This window comes from Diospyros lotus, chromosome 12 (assembly GCF_014633365.1).
Source record: "Diospyros lotus cultivar Yz01 chromosome 12, ASM1463336v1, whole genome shotgun sequence".
Classification (NCBI taxonomy): Eukaryota; Viridiplantae; Streptophyta; class Magnoliopsida; order Ericales; family Ebenaceae; genus Diospyros; species Diospyros lotus.
Genome location: NC_068349.1, coordinates 35,096,573 through 35,115,471, shown reverse-complemented (window position 1 = coordinate 35,115,471; position 18,899 = coordinate 35,096,573). Strand labels below are relative to the sequence as shown.

Sequence of the window (18,899 nt, the reverse complement as noted above, 5' to 3'; positions counted from 1 at the left end):
TATAAATTGGAAAATGTGTTTGAAAGTTGAAGTACAGAAAACTAATTTCTAATCTAGAAAATTGGAACATATGTTCAAAAAAGAGAGAGGAGTGGAGATGATTTAGGAAAAATCTGTGGAAAAATGCTTTTCCAAAATCTCCAAATTAGCAAAGAAAATTTGGAAAACTCATTTTAGGAGTTTTCCAAGTTTAGTTCAATTTTGGAGAACCGCATCTTTCAAATCTCCATTTTCTATTTAAAAAGCTTTGGGCTTGTTTACTTGTGGAAAACTAAAGTAGTTTTCTAGAAAATATCTTTACAAAGATAAAAAATTGAAAACTGTGTTCAAACTGTTTTTTTTTTTTTTTTTTTCTATATTGGAGAATAGAAAACAAATTTTCTGTTTTCTAAAATTGTATTAGACTTTAACAATTTGAGCTACTTCGAATTCTGTCAACAACAATTTTTTTCCTTTTGCTTCTCTTTTTTCCTAGTTTTTCATTTGCACCCATCCACACACCACACTTTCCTCTCCTCTTCACCACTGCTTTGCCACTATGACGGCGAGCACAACTAGCCTTTTCTCTTGCTGTCCTCCTCACTGCCACTGCAATTGCAATAGCTCCTCTCCTTATCAAGCTGCCTGACCATTCACCTTTACCCTTGCCTTAGATCTCTACATTTCTTCTTCTGCATGATTTTGAACACATTCTCTCGTTTTCTGAAATCTAAAATTGGTTTATATTTAATAGAAATGAATGCATTCTCCATTTTTCTCTGATTTTCTGTAGAAATGAAAACAAAGATGAAAATTGGAGATGGAAACTAAAAAAAAAAAAAAAAAAAATCCACAAGTAAACAGGCCCTTTGTATTTGAACAAGTTTCTTATAATTTTTCATTTTTTGTGGAGTAATTTTCTAGAAAACTAGGCCTGTTTTTCACAACTAAAGAGCCTCTTATCTTTTTCTATTTTTCCCTATTGTATTCAGTGTCGTCATTCATCCATTTGTCTTTGCTCTTTCATTTCTTTCATCCAATCCAGATATGCTCCTTAATTGCTCAACATAAAGAAGCTGTGTCAGATCCGAAATCTGACAGTGAGAATTCTCTCCAATTAAGAGAGAAACTCGCGGAAAGTTGAGGGGGAAAGTAGAGTTGAGAATTTGGAGGGAAAGGTTAGAGAGTGGGAGAAAGAATGAGAGAGAGTTTGAGAGGGAAAATGGGCTGATTCAATTCAAAGATGATTACAATTGAGCTGAAGCAGAGTAGTTATACTACTCAGCTGGGAATAGGTGCCAAAAACGGTTGCCCAAATCCCTTCTAGAATCAGCAACTTGCCTACCCACTTGTAGACAGTTAGCGTTGCCAGCACATGCCGCCAGCTAGCTAATTTCTCTCTCAATCAAAAAAAATAGCTAACGTCTATAGCTACCAATTATTACAACATGTTCAATGTAACGCCTAGCTGCTAGGTACATGACAAGCCGTAGAACATGTATGACAAACTGAGGAATGTTTTCTTGTGCTTCAGCACAGGGTTTTTGCTGTCTATTCAAAATTGATTGTTGAGCCATCTTAGATTTGAATCAGGAAAATGAAAGAGAAAGGATTGTAAAAGATCTTAATGTGTAAGGTAAAAATCTGGATTAATGTTGTAAATTTTATTATGTTTCTGCCTCTTTTTCTCGCACTCTGCGACATGGTTCCTGAACATTATATTTCTCTATTTCTTTTTGGCCAGTTTGTTTTCTTCTCTATTTATTTCCTTTGGTTCCCCCCCCCCCCCCCCCCCCTTCTTCTCCTTTTTGTTGGACTAGAGCATCTTTGTATTCAGTAGGCAGTAGGTTTATGGTTTTTTATCACTTGTGTGAATTTTGATGTTTTTGGCAGAAATAAATTTAAATACATAGTAATAAATATACTCCAACAGACATTATGCTCTGCCTTTACAAGTGCAGGTCTTTGCTACCCCAGAAACATTAATTGGTTTCCATCCTGACGCTGGGGCATCCTTTTACCTCTCACACCTGCCTGGTTACTTGGGTTAGTTTTTTTTATCTCTATGCTTGCTTTCTTTTATCTATAGTCATTGTGTTTTAATTGGTACAATCTTTGGGACACCATATGAAAAACTAATGTGTTTGTGTGGTGAGGAAAGTTATGGTCAGGAATCCTTTTTATATTTAGTTTATGGGAGAGAAAAAGTTGTTGAAAGCCTAGAAATAAAAGCTGGAACACCTTTAGCTTGTAATATTATATAAGATAAATCCAATGATTTTCAAACATATAAAATCATCATAATGGACCTGATGGTCCTTTTAGCTTTTAAGGTGGTAATGTAATGAATTAATGATAATATATATTATGCAGTATAGGTTATAATATATAATATAGTTAATAATATAATTTTATGGTTTATGGTTTGCTGTTATTTCTTTTTTGTTTTCTTATTTTGTAAGAGAGACTGAAACCAAATTGCATCCATATTTTTCAAAATTTTAAAACTAAGCTATTCCTCCATTTGTTATTTCAACAAGAAGAAAAAGATTCTTATGTAGAAAACCTAAACCAGACTGCTTTAGTTTGGGTTGGACCAGATTATGCACACCCCTAGCTGGGGGTTTAACTTGCTTCTTTTTCTTTTTCTTTTTTTCGATTGAGATTTTCTGGTTGGTACATTCTTGTCAAGAGGAATCCTAAATCTGGGTGAGTCATGGCTCCTATTAGGCCTCCGTCCATGTGTTTGTTGATCTATTCTAATAGTCACCTTCCTTGTAACAAAGGGATAGCACCCAGTGTGTATCATGTTAGCTGTCTTATGCATACAAGTGCTGGGATGATTTGGGATGTAAAATTTTGTAGGCTATTGTTCTGTTGGTGAGTTGGATGGTGGAGGTTTTGAGAGAGTTCATATAATGTGTAGTTCTTTTAAGGATGAGAAAAAATGAAGATGAATCATACTATTGGTAGGCACATGTGAACATCTTCTACTGGAAAAGGTTTATTGACCTACATAGTTCTTTCCAAGTTATTCTTTGTTTGGCAACAGCACTTGGGGGTATTTTACAGTAAATCTTCTGGTTTGGATGGATTAATTTTCTTTTTAATTGGTGTTGCACGTGTAAAAGGGCAAAAACATTGATGAGTTGAGCCTCCTTGTTATTCATTGTGACAAAAGAGATGGTCTTTCACTTGCTATGTTCATGATAATATCTATTTTGACAGCTTGCATAAATGGGAAAAGGTATAAGGCTTGAAATAAATATCCTTTTTGCTTGGCATATGGTGTATGTTGGATTGCCACCTTTTTGATGGAAGTGAGGAGCCAATTCATCAAGAGCAAGTCTGAGTTTGCAGTGGGAATATTTCAAGTCTCTCATTTCCTTAGAATTTTTGTATACATGATGCACCCCCCCCCCCCCCCCCCCCCCCCCCCCCAACAACAACAACAGATGTGCTATAGTGGCTGACCAAAATGAGAAAATATTGAAAAAACATAGCATTGTATTCAGTGTTTGAATTGAAGAAGAAGAAGAATTGAGTGTTTGAACTAGCTAGGACAGTTGATTGATAAATTTATGAAATTTATGGAAGACTTTTCTACTCATATTCTTATTTGCAGGGGAATATTTGGCTCTCACAGGAGACAAGCTGAATGGGGTGGAAATGATTGGCTGTGGGCTTGCAACTCACTATTCTATCTCGGATGTCAGATCTCTTGGACCTTCTCCCTTATTCTTGCAGTATACTTCTTTCCCTGGTTTATAAGCAATTATTTGTGTACATGAATTTCTTTTTTCCCCAGAGGCTTCCATTAATTGAGGAGCAGCTCGGCAAACTGGTTACAGATGATCCTTCTGTTGTTGAAACTTCCTTAGGAAAGTATTCTGACATTGTTTATCTTGAAAGGACAAGTGTACTTCACAGGTACTGTTTCTTTTTTCGCCTTTGGTCCTTTGCCCCCTTTTTCAGCTTCTTCCTTTTTTTTTGGGTCTCTTTGCATAATGACTTCATAAGTTTATCCTACCTGCTCCACTTGCATGATGACTCCACAAGTTTCTTGCTTGGGTTGTGTTAAGTTTGTTGTCAAGTGTTTTGATGATGATTTCTTTATTCCAAAACTTTAATGTTCTCATATGTTAATGTATTTTATCTATTTGTGATTAAGCTTGTTTTATGCCTTATTTGTTAATGTACTTGCTTTATCTATAAAGAGGTTGTTTAAGATTTCAAGGGATATTCTAAATATTCATAATGCATGAGTATCACATGGAGCTCATGGTTTTTTGAGTGTTCAAAACATGTGGCAATCTAAGATAGGAGAACTTTAGGAATTTGATATTAAATATCAAATAGGCAATCTAAGATCGGATCAAACCACAAACATTAAGCTGCTGTGATTTCTTAAGGTATCAATCAAGTGATGCTTATTCCTTCACTCGAACAGAGTTGTCAAATGCTTTCAAGTGATAATGTTTTGGATTATCTATCTTTTAAAATGTTATTTGAAAGATGCAATATACATATATGTGTGAGATGCATTTTAAGAGATCAAATATATTCTTTTTTAGTTGAATGATAGGTAACCCATTCGACTTATGTGTGTTCTTGTTTTGGTAAATATGAATGAAATATCATGATGCTCAAGTTACTGCATCTTTGTGTTATATTCTGTGATTTGATGAATGAGTTAAGTAGAATAATTTTTATTTGAATCTAGAAAATGAAATCTTTTAGTTGAATAACAAGTTTTGTCCTTAATCTATTATCATTAAGAACAATTCTATGAATATGTTATATTTTTGCTCTAGTAGAGCTTTCTAAGTATTCAAGTGAATGTGATTGGAAAGATGGTTTTTAACCTTCTTTCACAACAACACTTGAGTAATCATATGTTAGTATTTGGATGGATAAGTGTTTGAGCCCTTATGCTTGATTCAAGTGAACTTGGATTTCATAATTACTTGAGTAGGCACTTTATGAGCATTTGAGTAAATGAAGTGCGGAAGACTGATTTAATCATCTTTCATACTACCACTCGAGTAAATTCTTGTTAGGTATCAAGTAGAAGTAGAACATATTTGGGCTTACGTAATCGAGTAGATTAAGCGCCAATCGAATACTTAGAACATAATAGAGAGCAGGGTTCCTTATCTTGTTATCAAATCAACTACTAGGATTGATATAGTTGAGTAATAATATGAAAAGTCGAAATACCAAAAATTAATCAATCGAGTGTTCCTTCTATAGCTATCTGAAAATCGATTGAAGGCTAATAGGTGTTCCGAGTAATGTTATTCAATCAATTGAGTATCTAGTATCACCTAGTTGAATGAATTAGAGCTGATAGAGAATGGCTTTCTGCTATTTATAAAGTTATCGACTACAAGGATATAACCATTCGAGTGAACTTGAGTTCAATCGACTCAAGCAGATCTTCATTTGCATATTATGTTAATTCACTCGAATACTTCTTTTCATCAGTTGAGTGGCGGCAAGCTGAAATTGAATTTTATAGCTATTATTTTGAGATGTCAGAGAGGACAATTTCGACTGTTTGAGTTTTATTTCATTATTTTATGAGGCCTGATTATGTTCTCTTATAATATAATGATAAATATGTTTATATATGATGTGTAAAATGCTTTATCTTAATAATATGCATATTTGTTTTAAAACTCTTAACTAATTTGACTGTTATCAGCCAAATCAAATAAGCTATGAGTATGTGCAGATTACAAGTGCTTAATTCAAGACCCTAAGCTTCTACATAAAGCCATGGAATGCATGAGATGATGTAGCTGACTTTCTAGCCATATCCTTGATGATGTTGAGCTTAAAGGCGCTGAAGTCTAGCCATGCTGAATTTGTTCTCTGGCCATATCATTACTTGAGTGTTGCCTTCATGATCATATACATCTCCTAACTCAAGTGAGGTCTGGTTACACTTTATCAAGCCTATCCTTACCAGCAAAGCTCAAGAAAAGTGGAGTACTTAATTCCTATTCCTTTCACTGATTCTTGTATTTACCCTCATGAGCTTTGTTTCATATTCTTTGAGGGAATCCTTCTTGTGAGCTTTCCTTGTAACTTTTCCTTCCAACAAGTGATTGTAAGGGTTCTAACTCATCCCTTGAAAAGGTATGTTGGTTTCTGCTTTGTCCATAAAAGCAGAGGTTACACCTCATCCTTGAAAGGCAGTGATTATAGTTGAACCTCTTGAAAAAGTTGGGGTTATTGCTTAGCCCGCAAAAGTAGAGGTTACAGCTACTTCTGTATAAGGTAGGGTTCCTACTTAACCTGTGAGAAGTGGAGGTTTCAATTGAGTCTGAAAAAACTTTGTATGGTTGTAGTTAATCCCTTAAAGGCTAATCTCTTAGTGAATGTTTTAAATTCTTTGTGAGGAGCTAAGGTAGTGGATTAGGTTGTTTAACCGAACCACTATAAATTGTTGTGTCTTGAGGATGTTTCTTGTGCTTTGATGATGATAATTTTGATTTCTTGTGCATTGTTTTACATATCTTAAGAACAGTTCTTTTGTTCTAAGCATAAATAAATAACCACTATAAAATAAAAGTTTATTTTAAGCATCGCAGCTCTTATGATTTCATTTCAAGTACAAAAGGTTTTCTCATGAAACTAGACGTTTCAATACATAAAAGCTATTCAATAAAATACTTACTGTATGGAGTTCAAACTTAGTTTTCTTTGCTTTAGCATAACTGTATTTGTTTTTTTATCTCAAAGTTCAACTGTTTTCCTATATTTATTTTGTATTTTAAAATCATCAAGGTTGATCTTTATGTTAACTGCATCAATGCATAAAGTTTCTATCTGCGTATTACTGTATGTTTAAAATGATATCAATATAAACAAACCTTGATGCTATTTTCATTAAAAGAGTGAAAATAGCATGAAACTAGACGATATGTAAAATCTATTCAATAAAATACTTACTGCATGAAGTTCAAACTTAGTTTTCTTTGCTTTAGCATAATTGTATTTGTTTTTTTTATCTCAAAGTTAAATTGTTTCCCAATATTTATTTTGCATCTTAAAATCATCAGGGTTGATCTTTATTTTAACTGCATCAGTGCATAAAGTTTCTATCTGCATGTTACTGTATATTTAAAATGATATCAATATAAACAAACCTTGATGCTATTTTCATTAAAAGAGTGAAAGTTTTTAATACACCCAATTCTCCCCCCTCTTGGGTGTTCTTTCAGGTTGTAATTTATAGTATATTGTTTTCTGGTTCAAGTTAGCACATGATCAAGTGATGTAATGATATTTATAGGACCTGATGTTGAGAATTTTCTTTTGGAGGTTATAATAGGCATGAACAGCCATTTGTTTTCAATTGGTGAAGTGTGATATTACAACAACAAGAATCTCACTAGGTTTGTCAGGTACATGGATTCTAGCTTGCCAATTATTTCTACCCCTCAGCATCTTTTTTGTGAGGCACTAAGGCCATTATATTTATTTCACACTTATGAGTTCCCCACGAAGTTTTGTGTAATCTTCCTTTATCTCTTTTGTTTACAAACTTCTTCCACTCCTCCGCTCTTTTTTATAGGTGTCTTTGTTGGTCTTTTCTTCTCACATGTCCAAACTATCTTAAATGTGCCCCATCATATGTTCAATGGGCACCACTCTAATTTTATATGGATAATATTGTTTCTAATTGGTATTTAACTCAGTTACACCATGCTCATCTTTTTCACATGTCCAACATTCTAACATTCCATGCCATACAACAACGCAGGTGAACGGTGATAATTTTAGGATATCCAACTTCATTTGTGTAATTAAATTCATAGAGTTGTGTTCCTTGTTCTTTTGACAAGTGTGTTGTTTGGCTTCCCCCGTCTCTTCTTGGTGGCAACAATGCTTATCTAGCTGGACTGTGCTTAGTTTTACAAATAGAATGTCATTTACATTTGTAGTATCAATATTTTGAGGGAGTTCCTATCGTTGTGATGACTTCATTTTGTATTACAAGAAATCCATTCTGCAGAACTAGTTTGCCTTAAAATGCCCCTTTATGCTTTAGGATGCAAGATAAAACTAGTATCTCTGAGATTTCTAATCAAATAACTAGATTTTTGTCACCCCTTAGCTTCCTCTTTGATTTCCATTTTTGTTTTTGTTTTTCTGTTTTTTCTTGACATCATGATGTATTGGAATAACAAAACTTGTTTCCAAAAGACATCCAAGAGGAGCTACAATTAATCAACAACAATTACATCACAAAAGATGTTTAGATTTTTAGATTTCAACAAATGGGGCTGATGTATCTGTGCAAATTCATCCCATTATTTTCTAAATCGTTTTTTGACATTTATTTTTTCATGGTTGGTGATAGAAGTACTTTTATGTTGGACCAACACTTTTATATGTGGTAATTGAAGGAATAAGACACTTGGTCTAGTGGACCCTTTATTCTTTCAAGTTTTTCTAGACAACCAACAGAATACATTGTCATTCCATAATTTAAATATTGTGTCTTATAAGCACCTTCAGAACATTGTCTATGATAATCTTAATATAGCTGATCTTTTGTTGTCATTTGTTTAGGATTGAAACAGTTGACAAATGCTTCAGCCATGACACGGTTGAAGAAATCATTGATGCCTTGGTAAGCATATGTTGTATCTACATGTACGTGTTTATTGTTCTTAATATCAATTACAACTTTTGTTTTCATTTTTTTTTTCACAAAGCTTGATAACATAATGCCAGTTAACTGCTGGAATCCATTTTTTTTTTTTCATATTTCTGATAAAATTTGAGGAACAATGTCAAAAACCTTGGAAATTGTACAGTTGAAAACGAAACTAAGGAATGTTTTGAAATAAAAATCCTCAGGAAAGTGAAGCAGCAAAAACACAAGATGACTGGTGTACTTCAACCCTGACGAAACTAAAACTTGCCTCACCATTGAGCTTGAAGGTTTCGTTGCAATCTGTATGTGCCCTCCCATCTTTTCATCCAGCTTTCCTCTGCCAAACCACTCTTTTGTTTATGAAATGATCTTTCATCAATATCTATTTTAGATACGGCAAGGTAGATTTCAGACTCTTGATCAATGTCTTGTCCGCGAGTATCGAATGTCTCTTCATGCAATCTCTAAACAGATTTCTGGTGACTTCTGTGAGGTATAACTCCCTATCTTGACATATGATGGGGAAAGACTTGGCCTTTATGACAACTTTTGGTGTATTTTATTGTCAGGGTGTGCGGGCAAGAATGATTGATAGGGACCTTGCACCTAAGGTAATAATGCTGTAAATTCTACCCTCACCGTTCTGATGGTACTGAGTGATTGCACATGATCGATATGCCTGGAAAACAAGAAGCACTATAATTCTACCATAAAAATTTGATATTGCATGTTTGCAAGCCTCAAATATTTCAAATTAACTTCACAGTCAAGCAGATTCTAATTATTCATGTTTTGCAATGGATGCAGTGGTATCCCCCAAGCTTGGAACAAGTATCCAAGGACATGGTAGATCAGCACTTTTCCCCGCTAGGGGAAAACGAGCCTGAACTGGAGCTACCAGTAAAGCAGCGAGAAGCCTTCGCATAGTTTTTGAATTTTGATCATTTTGCTTCGGAGAACAAAGCCAACAAGCTTGGTATTTCCAGAAGGCTTGTGTTGCAGCTGAATGAATTGGCAGCTGTGTTTCCTTCAGAGTTCTCTGTGGCCAGCTTCACTTCTGCTTTGTTACGTATCTGGGTGCTGTTTTTGTTGATTTACATATCTGCTAAAAGGGATCTATTCTAGTTGTGTTCCTGCAGTCTCCGGATTCTGTAACTAAAGTATCAGAATGTGCTGCAGAGGCTTTGTGCATCATCATCTTTTGTTCTGTAAATACCAAGAGTTCCTTTAGCATTTCATTTCATTCCATTGTTGGGTGCAGGAACTGCATATGCATAGTTATTTTCCCATGGATTATGGGGAAGGAAGGGCATTAGGTGCACAAGATGCTTTAAAGGGTTAGAGGAGTGTCGTTTTTGCATGGATTCTTACTTGGCAAAGAGTTTGTTTCTACAATTCGAACCCATGAAAGAGGAAAAAAACTGTTGTTTCCGAACTTTCGACTTTTGACTCAGTTTTCTGAATCTAATTGAAGAGACTCGGCTTCTTACCTGTTATCTCTTTGATGTTCATTTTGATTTTACCATTGTCACCAAAATCTTATCTTCTCCGAAAAAATTTGTTAGATTCATTGCACCGTAAGGTTCCATGGCACAGAAAATTATCGTCATGGGTCACGAGCTTGATGGTCTATGTACAAGAAACAATAATGATGCTTCTTTTTAGGGGAATATTTTGTGAGTGACATTAGTGGTGTTAAGGTTTACTATCTTGATCACTCAGGTACATCTCTCAATTTACTTCCTTATTGTAGTTTTAGGGATGAGATAGTTGAGTACATGAGTAATTGAGTGTAATCCAATAAATAATAATGATGATAAAAGAAAAATTTTCACTTGAAAATTTGCTGAACATTGGCAAATTGGGGGGGGGGGGGGGAACTCCCAGTAACATAATAATTTTTATCATCATAAATATTGATTTTACTGTTTAAATTAGTTGTATAAATTTTAAATTTTTCATTATTAAATTTGTTTTGTCAAGTAAATCTCAATTATTTTCCTAATGCATCGCTACGAAAAAAATAAAAGTGTTTCACGAAAAGAAACTCATAAAGAAAATTCAAGTTAATTGTATGAAGTGTTTTAAGTTGTAGATAAATTTTTTTTTTCATTCGATATTCAACGGTAAAAAAGGGATTGGATATTAAACCCAAATCAGAAACTGAAGAAGTGTTTGAACTCATTTTCTCTCCATTTGATCTTCCAAAGAAAATGGAAGAAAAATACGAATATTTTCTCCTATTTGAGCTCAAAGAGAAAAGAAAAATCATAAGCTAAATTAATGCTTTGAAAGATGAAAAGAGTAAAAAAGAAAAGGTGGGTCAGTTTATTTTTGGGGGCACCAATCAAAGTAGTATCCACTTCTCTCTCTGTGTGTGTGTGTGTGTGTGACACCATCAAAATAGAAAGTTTAAAAAAAATCATCATTTGCTCTCTAAATCTAATGGCCTTATCCCAAATGTTGATGTCACCACCCACTCACTACTCTTTTCTTTTAGTGAATATCTATTTCTTCTGCTTCTGAGTTTTATCCCCAAAGATTGAAGCTCAAGCTCAGAGGAAACACCACATGGGTGGAGGAGTGATGCTACCACCACCGGTAGCCGGTGGGGTTGGGGCTGCCACCGCTGCTTCTGACCACCTCAATCTACCAAGAGCTACTAACCTTCACTCTCCCAACCAACCCACTTCTTCTTCTTGTCCTTCTCATCTGAACCTTCCAGTGGCAGCCAATTCCACTGCATCCTTCAGGCCAATCGGAACCAATTCTTCATGCCCCGGTGAAAATAAAAGTGTGGTTTGGTCTTATTATGACTCTGTTTTTGGCCCCGTTCCATCTCCAACTGAAGCCAATAAAGCCATATCTGACCTTCAAAGGTGAGTGACTTTGTTGACATCTTTGCGGGTTTTTCTCCTCTTGTGATTTTTTGCCAACCCATAGAATTTTGGTGATGATTCCTTGAATATTTTTTATTTATGTAATCTCCAACTATCAGTTGTCAATTTGTCATTCTGAAGAATTCTCTCTTTTTTGCAGCTTCTTGCTGAGCTTTCAAAAGCCTGGATTTGACTGGCTTCACCAGATGATATCCCTTTACAGTCCAAGAATGCTGCAATCTTTGGGATATAGAAGAGTTGATGATGCTTTTAGGTTGCTCCAAACAGAACCCTCAATTCAGGTTCTTTCTTTTCCTCTCTATACAGTGTCTTGGAAACATTTTTGTTCTTACAACTGCACTTGCGGCTTTTGATCATGTTAATGGAGAACTCTATCTGTGTTTATATGTAGAAAATGGTCGTTTCAATATCATCCGATAAAGCAGTGTGGGATGCCATAATGAACAACAAGGCAGTTCAGGATCTCAGGCAGTCGCTCTGCAGAGGTTTGCATCCATTTTTCATGATCACAGTTTTATATATCTCTTAACCCCTTTTGTTTGGGTATCTAATACTGATGTCTGCCATGCAACATTATCTATCAATGCAGCCAAAGAGGAAGGGCCCGAGAGCTCTGGAGAAGATTTCGACTTAGCTGCACAGATAGTGAAGTGGATTTTGGACATGGCTAAAGCAATGGTTATGGAACTCATTGAGAAATTCAGCTCTCTTGTAGACAAGTTATTTCAGCCTCCCGACAGCAAAAACCCGGCTGCTGAAATCGGTAACAAGCTGGATAATGAACTTAGATCCTCATTGCTCCTCTCCATTGTCATTATTTTGATTGTAGTAGTAACTCGAGCACAAGGGCTCCATGGTTAGAAGTTCAGAGTCTGCATTGTTATGCATAGAGCTCAAGAACATTCACTTAGTTTGTTCTCAAGAATCAGCTTAGTTGAAAAAACTTCTTTTGTCAGAAGCCAACAGACACCAAGAATCTGTATCTGGGGATCTATGAATACAGCACAGAAGAATTTACTTCACAGATTCTGTTCTTTCTTTTTTTTTTTTCCTTTTAGCATCTGAAACTTCCATGATTCTGATCAATATGTGGAAAAGTGAGCTTATTACAATACCTTTTGAGCATCATTAAAGTATCGATGTATGTAAATAATATACTATTTTACTACGTATATCTGATATTGTTTACATGAATATAAGGGTTGAATGAGATTTTCAATTGGCTTGATTTTGATATTAATTCCTAAAAATCAAACTGAATATCACAATTCTTAGATTTTAAAATGAACATCAAAAGGCCAAGATAAATAACTTGGCAAATTAACACAAAACACATTAGGTTTATAACTATTGACAAAAAAGCCTTTTCTTATTGTTGTAGTCCATTAGAGCCCTCAAAAACTATGATTTCTTGTGTTTAGACATAAATTTAAATTTTAATATTTTGGTTTACTATTGGTTTCACATTAAAGAATTTTGATATAATTTTATGTTGTATTGAATTAAATAAATAAATAACCCTAAATATTTGAGAAATAACAGTAACTTTATTTGACTTTTCACCTCTAACTGCTTTATTTATTTTTTTGTTAATATGATGAAAATACTCTCATTCTCTACCTCACCCACCGTTTATCCTTTTCTTCCAATTGGTCAAAATTCAAGAGTTTGTTGATCTTTCTCTTTTTCTTTAATTCAATAATAGTTAAATTATTTTTTAACTTAAAAGAGAGAGATCGATGAACAATCGAATTCTAGCTAGTTTTTTATACAAGGTGAAGAGAGGATGTGAAGAAAAAAATGTAAAAATATTTTTGTTATATTAAATTTTTTAAATTCTATGAGGCATGAGGAAAGTACAAGAAAATATAGCTAGAATTATAGACAGACAATACTTCTTAAGGAAAATGCTAGAAAGCTCGACAGACTTACCGACGAGCTTACCGAAAGGGGGTCAAAAAGACCCAAATGCCTTCACCCACCTTCACCTCTCTCATTTCTCCCTTCTCCCATGATTGTTTTGTAGAGCCCTCGTCTTCTTCCTCTTTGTCTTCTCCGAGCGATCGTCGCACCTCACCTCGTTCGTCGCCATGCTGCGCCTCGTCTCGCCTTGCTCGTCGCCGTGCCTCACCTCGCCTCGCTAATCGTCGTTGCAACCAGCGATGGTCAGCAAGGCAACGATGCTAGCGATGAGAGAGGTGAGACGCGGTGGTCGGCAGTTGCTCGGAGAAGATAGAGAAGAAGGAGCGAGGGCTCTGTGCGTAGCCATGGGAGGGAAAGAGGAGAGAGGAGAGAGGAGAGAGGCGAGGGCTTGGCTGTGCAATGGAGGGTATTTTTGTCTTTCTAACCCTATTTTGTAAGACTCTCTGTGAGGTTGTTTGGCCCTCTAGTATAACTCACTTCTTAATTTTTTCAAGGTGTTGAGTGTAATTTATCTTAATTTTAAATTGATTGCGAAAATGACATCGTTTGATGGCCCGCGCTCATATGCCCTGTAAGAGTAAGCTATTGAAAAAATCCAAGCAGTGCCAGATCTCTCTCCCCCTCTCTCTCTGATCTACAATAGATGCTGCCGGCGATCCATCACTGATCACCCCTACTTTGCTGATTCTGAAATTCTTCTCGACAGCCGCCGATTGCTTTCACCGCACCGTTCCTGTCGTGTCATCTCCTTCGCTGCTGCCGTCTATTTTCTGGCCGGTATACTCTCTCTCTCTCTCTCTCTCTCTCTCTCTCTCTGTTGACATCTATTAATTGGAGAATAGGTATTGGTCAGATAGATTGAATCGGCAAAGAAGTGAAATCCGTAACTGAAAAATTCACTCCAGGACCCGATTTTAGATATCGCGTGTGCGCGTGCATGATCCAGTTTTAGATATAAAATCATTAATAGTTCATAAGCCTCTCACTGTCCGCGCTCGCTACCTCTTGTCGCCTCTCACTGCCTAAGCCTCTCGTTGCCGACTTCAGAAAAGAAAGCCTCCGCCTCCCTGAAGCCTCTTGTTGTCTCTCTCTCCACCGTCTCTCACCGCGGCCCTCTTCATTGCCTGAGTGGATTTAGTTTTGGTAGACATGAGTTCGTTTTACTATTTTGGTGAAATTCAATGAACATGGCTTTTAATCCAACACTCTAAAGTCCAATAAGGAAATTACATGGCTTTTAATGTGTGCAATGCTGCCTCTTAGAACGAGGTTAAATTGATTTTCTATGAGAATGAGGTTTTCTATGAAATTACATGGCTTTTAATATATGCAATGCTGTCTCTTAGAATGATATATAGCTATGTATTGATATGGATCCATGATTGAGTGAATGTATGCATTTCTATGAGAATGAGGTTAGATTATGTGATTAGATTTTTGTTTGTCTTTTGGTTATGTGGTTGTGTTATTTGGTTTTAGTAGTCTATATACTTATTTAGATTTTTCTTTTATGTTATTTTAGGATAACAAATGTTACCCACACCTTTCGATTCAATGCCTTCTATTGGCATCTCATATGCTGCACGCACATCTTCAATTCCAATTATGGATGTAATGAATGAAACATGCAACGAGGTTCAAGGAATTCCAATTGAGAATGTAGTGGATGTTCAAGATAATGAAATTGAAAATCTGTTTGAGAAAAAGAAAAGAAAGAAAACATCTAAAGTTTGAGACGATTTCAAAGGACTTACACTCCTTGATGGTTCGTTGAAAGTTGAATGTATACATTGCAAGCATTGTTTTGGTATGATAATGTCTGGTGCTACTTCACATCTTCTTTGACACACTAAGAGTTATTTACAATGTAAATTGAACTCCAAAGGACAAGGACGACAACAACTACTTTCTATCACTAATATAATACTTGCAGTGCCAGAAAGTGTTAATGCAATGGTAAATTTTAAGTACGATCATGCAAAGGTTAGAGAGATCTTTTTTCACTTGAATATGGTTCATGAGTTGTCTTTTAACCTTGTTGAGTATGAGTTGTTTAATTTATTCATGTGAATTGTCTCTCCTAATTATGAAAAGATAAGTTGAACAACTACAATAAATGATTGTTTTGTTAGTTATGAGTTCAAAAAAAAGAAAATTAAGGGATTATTGAAGGGTGTAAATAGAGTGAGTGTGATTACTTATTTATGGAAATCATGACAAAAGATTCAATACATGGTTGTGACTTGTCATTTTGTGGACTCTAATTGAAAATTGCAAAAACGGATTTTAAATTTTTGTAATGTTCCTCCACTATATATTGGGATTGTTATTTGTGATGGATTGCAAAGTTGCTTGTCTAAATGGAAAATAGAAAATAAGATATGGTTTGTTACAATGGATAAGGATAATGCAAGTTATAATAATTGTGTTGTTACTCTTTTGAGAGACAACCTAGCTTACCAAAACAATTTTTCTAACGGTGAAATTTTTTTTCATGTTAGATGTTATGCACATATCTTAAATTTGATGGTACAAGATGGATTGTTTGAAATTTAAGACGTGATTTATGTTGTTCATGAAAATGTGAAGTATTTTTCAATTTCTATACCTCGTCTTCAAATATTTGGTGATGTTGCCAAACAGTTAAAATTGTCTAATAAAAAAACTTGTTTTTGATTACAACATAAGATGGAATTCGACATATGCTATATTAATAACTACTTTGGAGTTTAAAGATGTGTTTCTGATATATCAACAAAGGGATCCACATTATACTTATTTACCTTGTGAGAAACATTGGAGAAATGTTAACAATTGTTTGTTCATTATTTGACTTATTTAGTGAGATCACTAAAATTATTTTTGGAAGTGAATACTCAACATCAAATTTGTTTCTTCTTGAATTATATATGAAATATAAAAACATCATTGGATGTAGCAAGTGTTAATTGTGATGTCTTCATGAGTGCCATGATTCTAAAAATGAAAAAAAGTTTAACAAGTATTGGGGTGACTATAATGTGCTTATATCAATTTGAACTATTTTGGATCACAGAAATAAGATGAAGTTGATTGATTGGTGTTTCCTTCATATTTACTCTAGTGATGTTGTTGTTAGTCACTTGAAATAAGTTCGATATACTTTATACAAGTTATATGATGAGTATATTGAGTTTCATAGATTAAGCAATGTTGAACAATAAGTTGAAACTGAAATTTATGTGGTTGATTTTGGCAATAGTTCGAGTGGTTTTAACGTAAGTGAAAAGGCAAAATTTGATAGTTTTATAAGAAATGTTGACACCATTCAATTGGTAAAATTAGAGTTAGATGTTTATTTGGAGGAATGTGTTTACATTTATAATGAAGTTGGCAATGCCTTTGATGTGTTGGACTGGTGAAAGGCAAATAATTTGAAGTTTCATATTTTATCTAAGATGGTTTGTGATGTCTTATCAATTCCTATTACCACAGTCGCTTTTAAGATGGTTTGTGATGTCTTATCAATTCCTATTACCACAGTCGCTTCAAAAGCGACTTTTAGTATTGGTGGCCAAGTTATAGATCAATATCGTTCGAGTTTGAGAACATGCATAGTTCAAATGTTGCTATGCAGTAAGGACTCGCTTAGAGATTTTTATGGCATTAAAAGAAAAATAAAAGTAAATATAATTTATTATTATTATTTTTTTATTCTTTTTGCTATGTGGGGATTGGTTTAGAGCTTTTTATTCTCTTTTTATGGTATCAAAAGGAAAAGAAAAGAAAAAGAAAAGCTCGATTCATTTGCAGCCCTACTAACAAGTAATAAATAAAAAAATATATGCCTTTTTTTTTTTTTGATGCCATAAAAAGCTCTGAACCAGTCCTCATCACATAACAATATTTGAATTGTGTATGTTCTCAAACTCGAACGATATTGATCTATAACTTGACCACCAGTACAAAATCACTTCTGAAGCGATTGTGGTAATAGGAATTGACAAGACATCACAAGCCATCTTGAATAAAATATGAAACTTCAAATTATTCGCCCTCCACCAGTCCAACACATCAAAGGTATTGCCAACTTTATTATAAATGTAAACATATTCCTCCAAATAAATATCTAACTCTAATTTTACCAATTGAATGGTGTTAACATTTTTTATAAAACTATCAAATTTTGCTCTTCCACTTGCATTAAAATCACTTGGATTGTTGCTTGAATCAACCATATGAATTTCAATTTCAATTTCAATTTCTTGTTCAATGTTACTTAATCTATGAAATTCAATATACTCATCATATAACTTGTAAAAAGTTTCTCAAACTTTTTTCAAGTGACTAGCAACAACATCACTAGAGTAATTATGAGGGAAACACCAATCAATCAACTTTATCTTATTTTTGTGATCCAAAATAGTTCAAATTGATATAAGTACATTATAGTCACCCCAATACTTGTCAAACTTTTTTTTCATTTTATAGTCATGGCACTCATGAAGACATCACCATTTAACACTTGCTACATCCAATGATGTTTTTATATTCCACAATTTAAGAAAAAACAAATTTGATGTTGGGTATTCACTCTCAAAAATGATTTTAGTGATCTCACGAAATAAGCCAAATAATGAACAAACAATTGTTAACATTTCTCTAATGTTTCTCACAAGATAAATAAGTATAATGTGGATCCCTTTGTTGATACATCATAAACACATCTTTAAACTCCAAAATAGTTACTAACATAGCATATGTTGAATTCCATCTTGTGTTATAATCAAAAATAAGTTTTTTTATTAGACAATTTTAACTGTTTGGCAACATCACCAAATATTTGAAAACGAGGCATAGAAATTGAAAAATATTTCACATATTCACAAACAACATAAATCGCATCTTGAATTTCAGACAATCTATCTTGTACCATCAAATTTAAGATGTGTGCACAACATTTAACATGAAAAAATTTTTCACCGCTAGAAAAATTGTTTTGGTAAGCTAGGTTGTCTCTCAAAAGACTAAAAATACAATCATTATAACTTGCATTATCCATTGTAACAAACTATATCTTATTTTCTATTTCCCATTCAGACAAGCAACTTTGCAATGCATTACAAATAACAATCCTAATACATAGTGTAAGAATATTACAAAAATTTAAAATGCGTTTTTGCAATTTCCAATTAAAGTCCACAAAATGACAAGTCACAACCATGTATTGAATCTTTTGTCTTGATTTCCATAAATTAGTAATCACACTCACTCTATTTACACCCTTCAATAATTCTTTAATTTTCTTTTTCTCGAACTCATAACTAGCAAAACAATCATTTCTTGCAGTTGTTTGACTTATCTTTTCATAATTAGGAGAGACAATTCACATGAATAAATTTAACAACTCATACTCCACAAGGTTAAAAGGCAACTCATGAACC

General features: G+C 34.2%; 2 protein-coding genes across 2 annotated transcripts in view; both read left to right on the top strand.

Moving 5' to 3' along the window:
- The window catches only part of LOC127786916 (3-hydroxyisobutyryl-CoA hydrolase-like protein 1, mitochondrial), a 28,079-nt gene extending 18,166 nt beyond the window's left edge, over positions 1–9,913 (top strand). Inside the window, exons 7-14 of the mRNA XM_052314682.1 lie at positions 1,941–2,025; positions 3,605–3,690; positions 3,788–3,909; positions 8,566–8,626; positions 8,857–8,955; positions 9,045–9,146; positions 9,223–9,264; positions 9,461–9,913. Of these exons, the coding sequence (XP_052170642.1) occupies positions 1,941–2,025; positions 3,605–3,690; positions 3,788–3,909; positions 8,566–8,626; positions 8,857–8,955; positions 9,045–9,146; positions 9,223–9,264; positions 9,461–9,580 (717 nt within the window). The 3' untranslated portion in view covers positions 9,581–9,913. The remainder of the gene's footprint in view (positions 1–1,940; positions 2,026–3,604; positions 3,691–3,787; positions 3,910–8,565; positions 8,627–8,856; positions 8,956–9,044; positions 9,147–9,222; positions 9,265–9,460) is intronic.
- Positions 9,914–11,130: 1,217 nt separating this feature from the next.
- Positions 11,131–12,744, top strand: LOC127787056 (uncharacterized). The gene is made up of 4 exons (XM_052314904.1): positions 11,131–11,532; positions 11,693–11,834; positions 11,945–12,038; positions 12,143–12,744. The coding sequence occupies exons 1-4, from the start codon at positions 11,225–11,227 to the stop codon at positions 12,412–12,414; spliced, it is 816 nt and encodes a 271-aa protein (XP_052170864.1). The 5' UTR covers positions 11,131–11,224; the 3' UTR covers positions 12,415–12,744.
- The last annotated feature ends 6,155 nt before the right edge of the window (positions 12,745–18,899 follow it).

What these genes read in the sequence shown, in the direction of transcription:
- LOC127787056 (XM_052314904.1), top strand. Translation starts at nt 11,225, where the DNA reads ATGGGTGGAGGAGTGATGCTACCACCACCGGTAGCCGGTGGGGTTGGG. An exon ending in GCCATATCTGACCTTCAAAG is followed by an intron (nt 11,533 to 11,692) that starts GTGAGTGACTTT and finishes TCTTTTTTGCAG; the next exon opens with CTTCTTGCTGAGCTTTCAAA. An exon ending in CAGGCAGTCGCTCTGCAGAG is followed by an intron (nt 12,039 to 12,142) that starts GTTTGCATCCAT and finishes CTATCAATGCAG; the next exon opens with CCAAAGAGGAAGGGCCCGAG.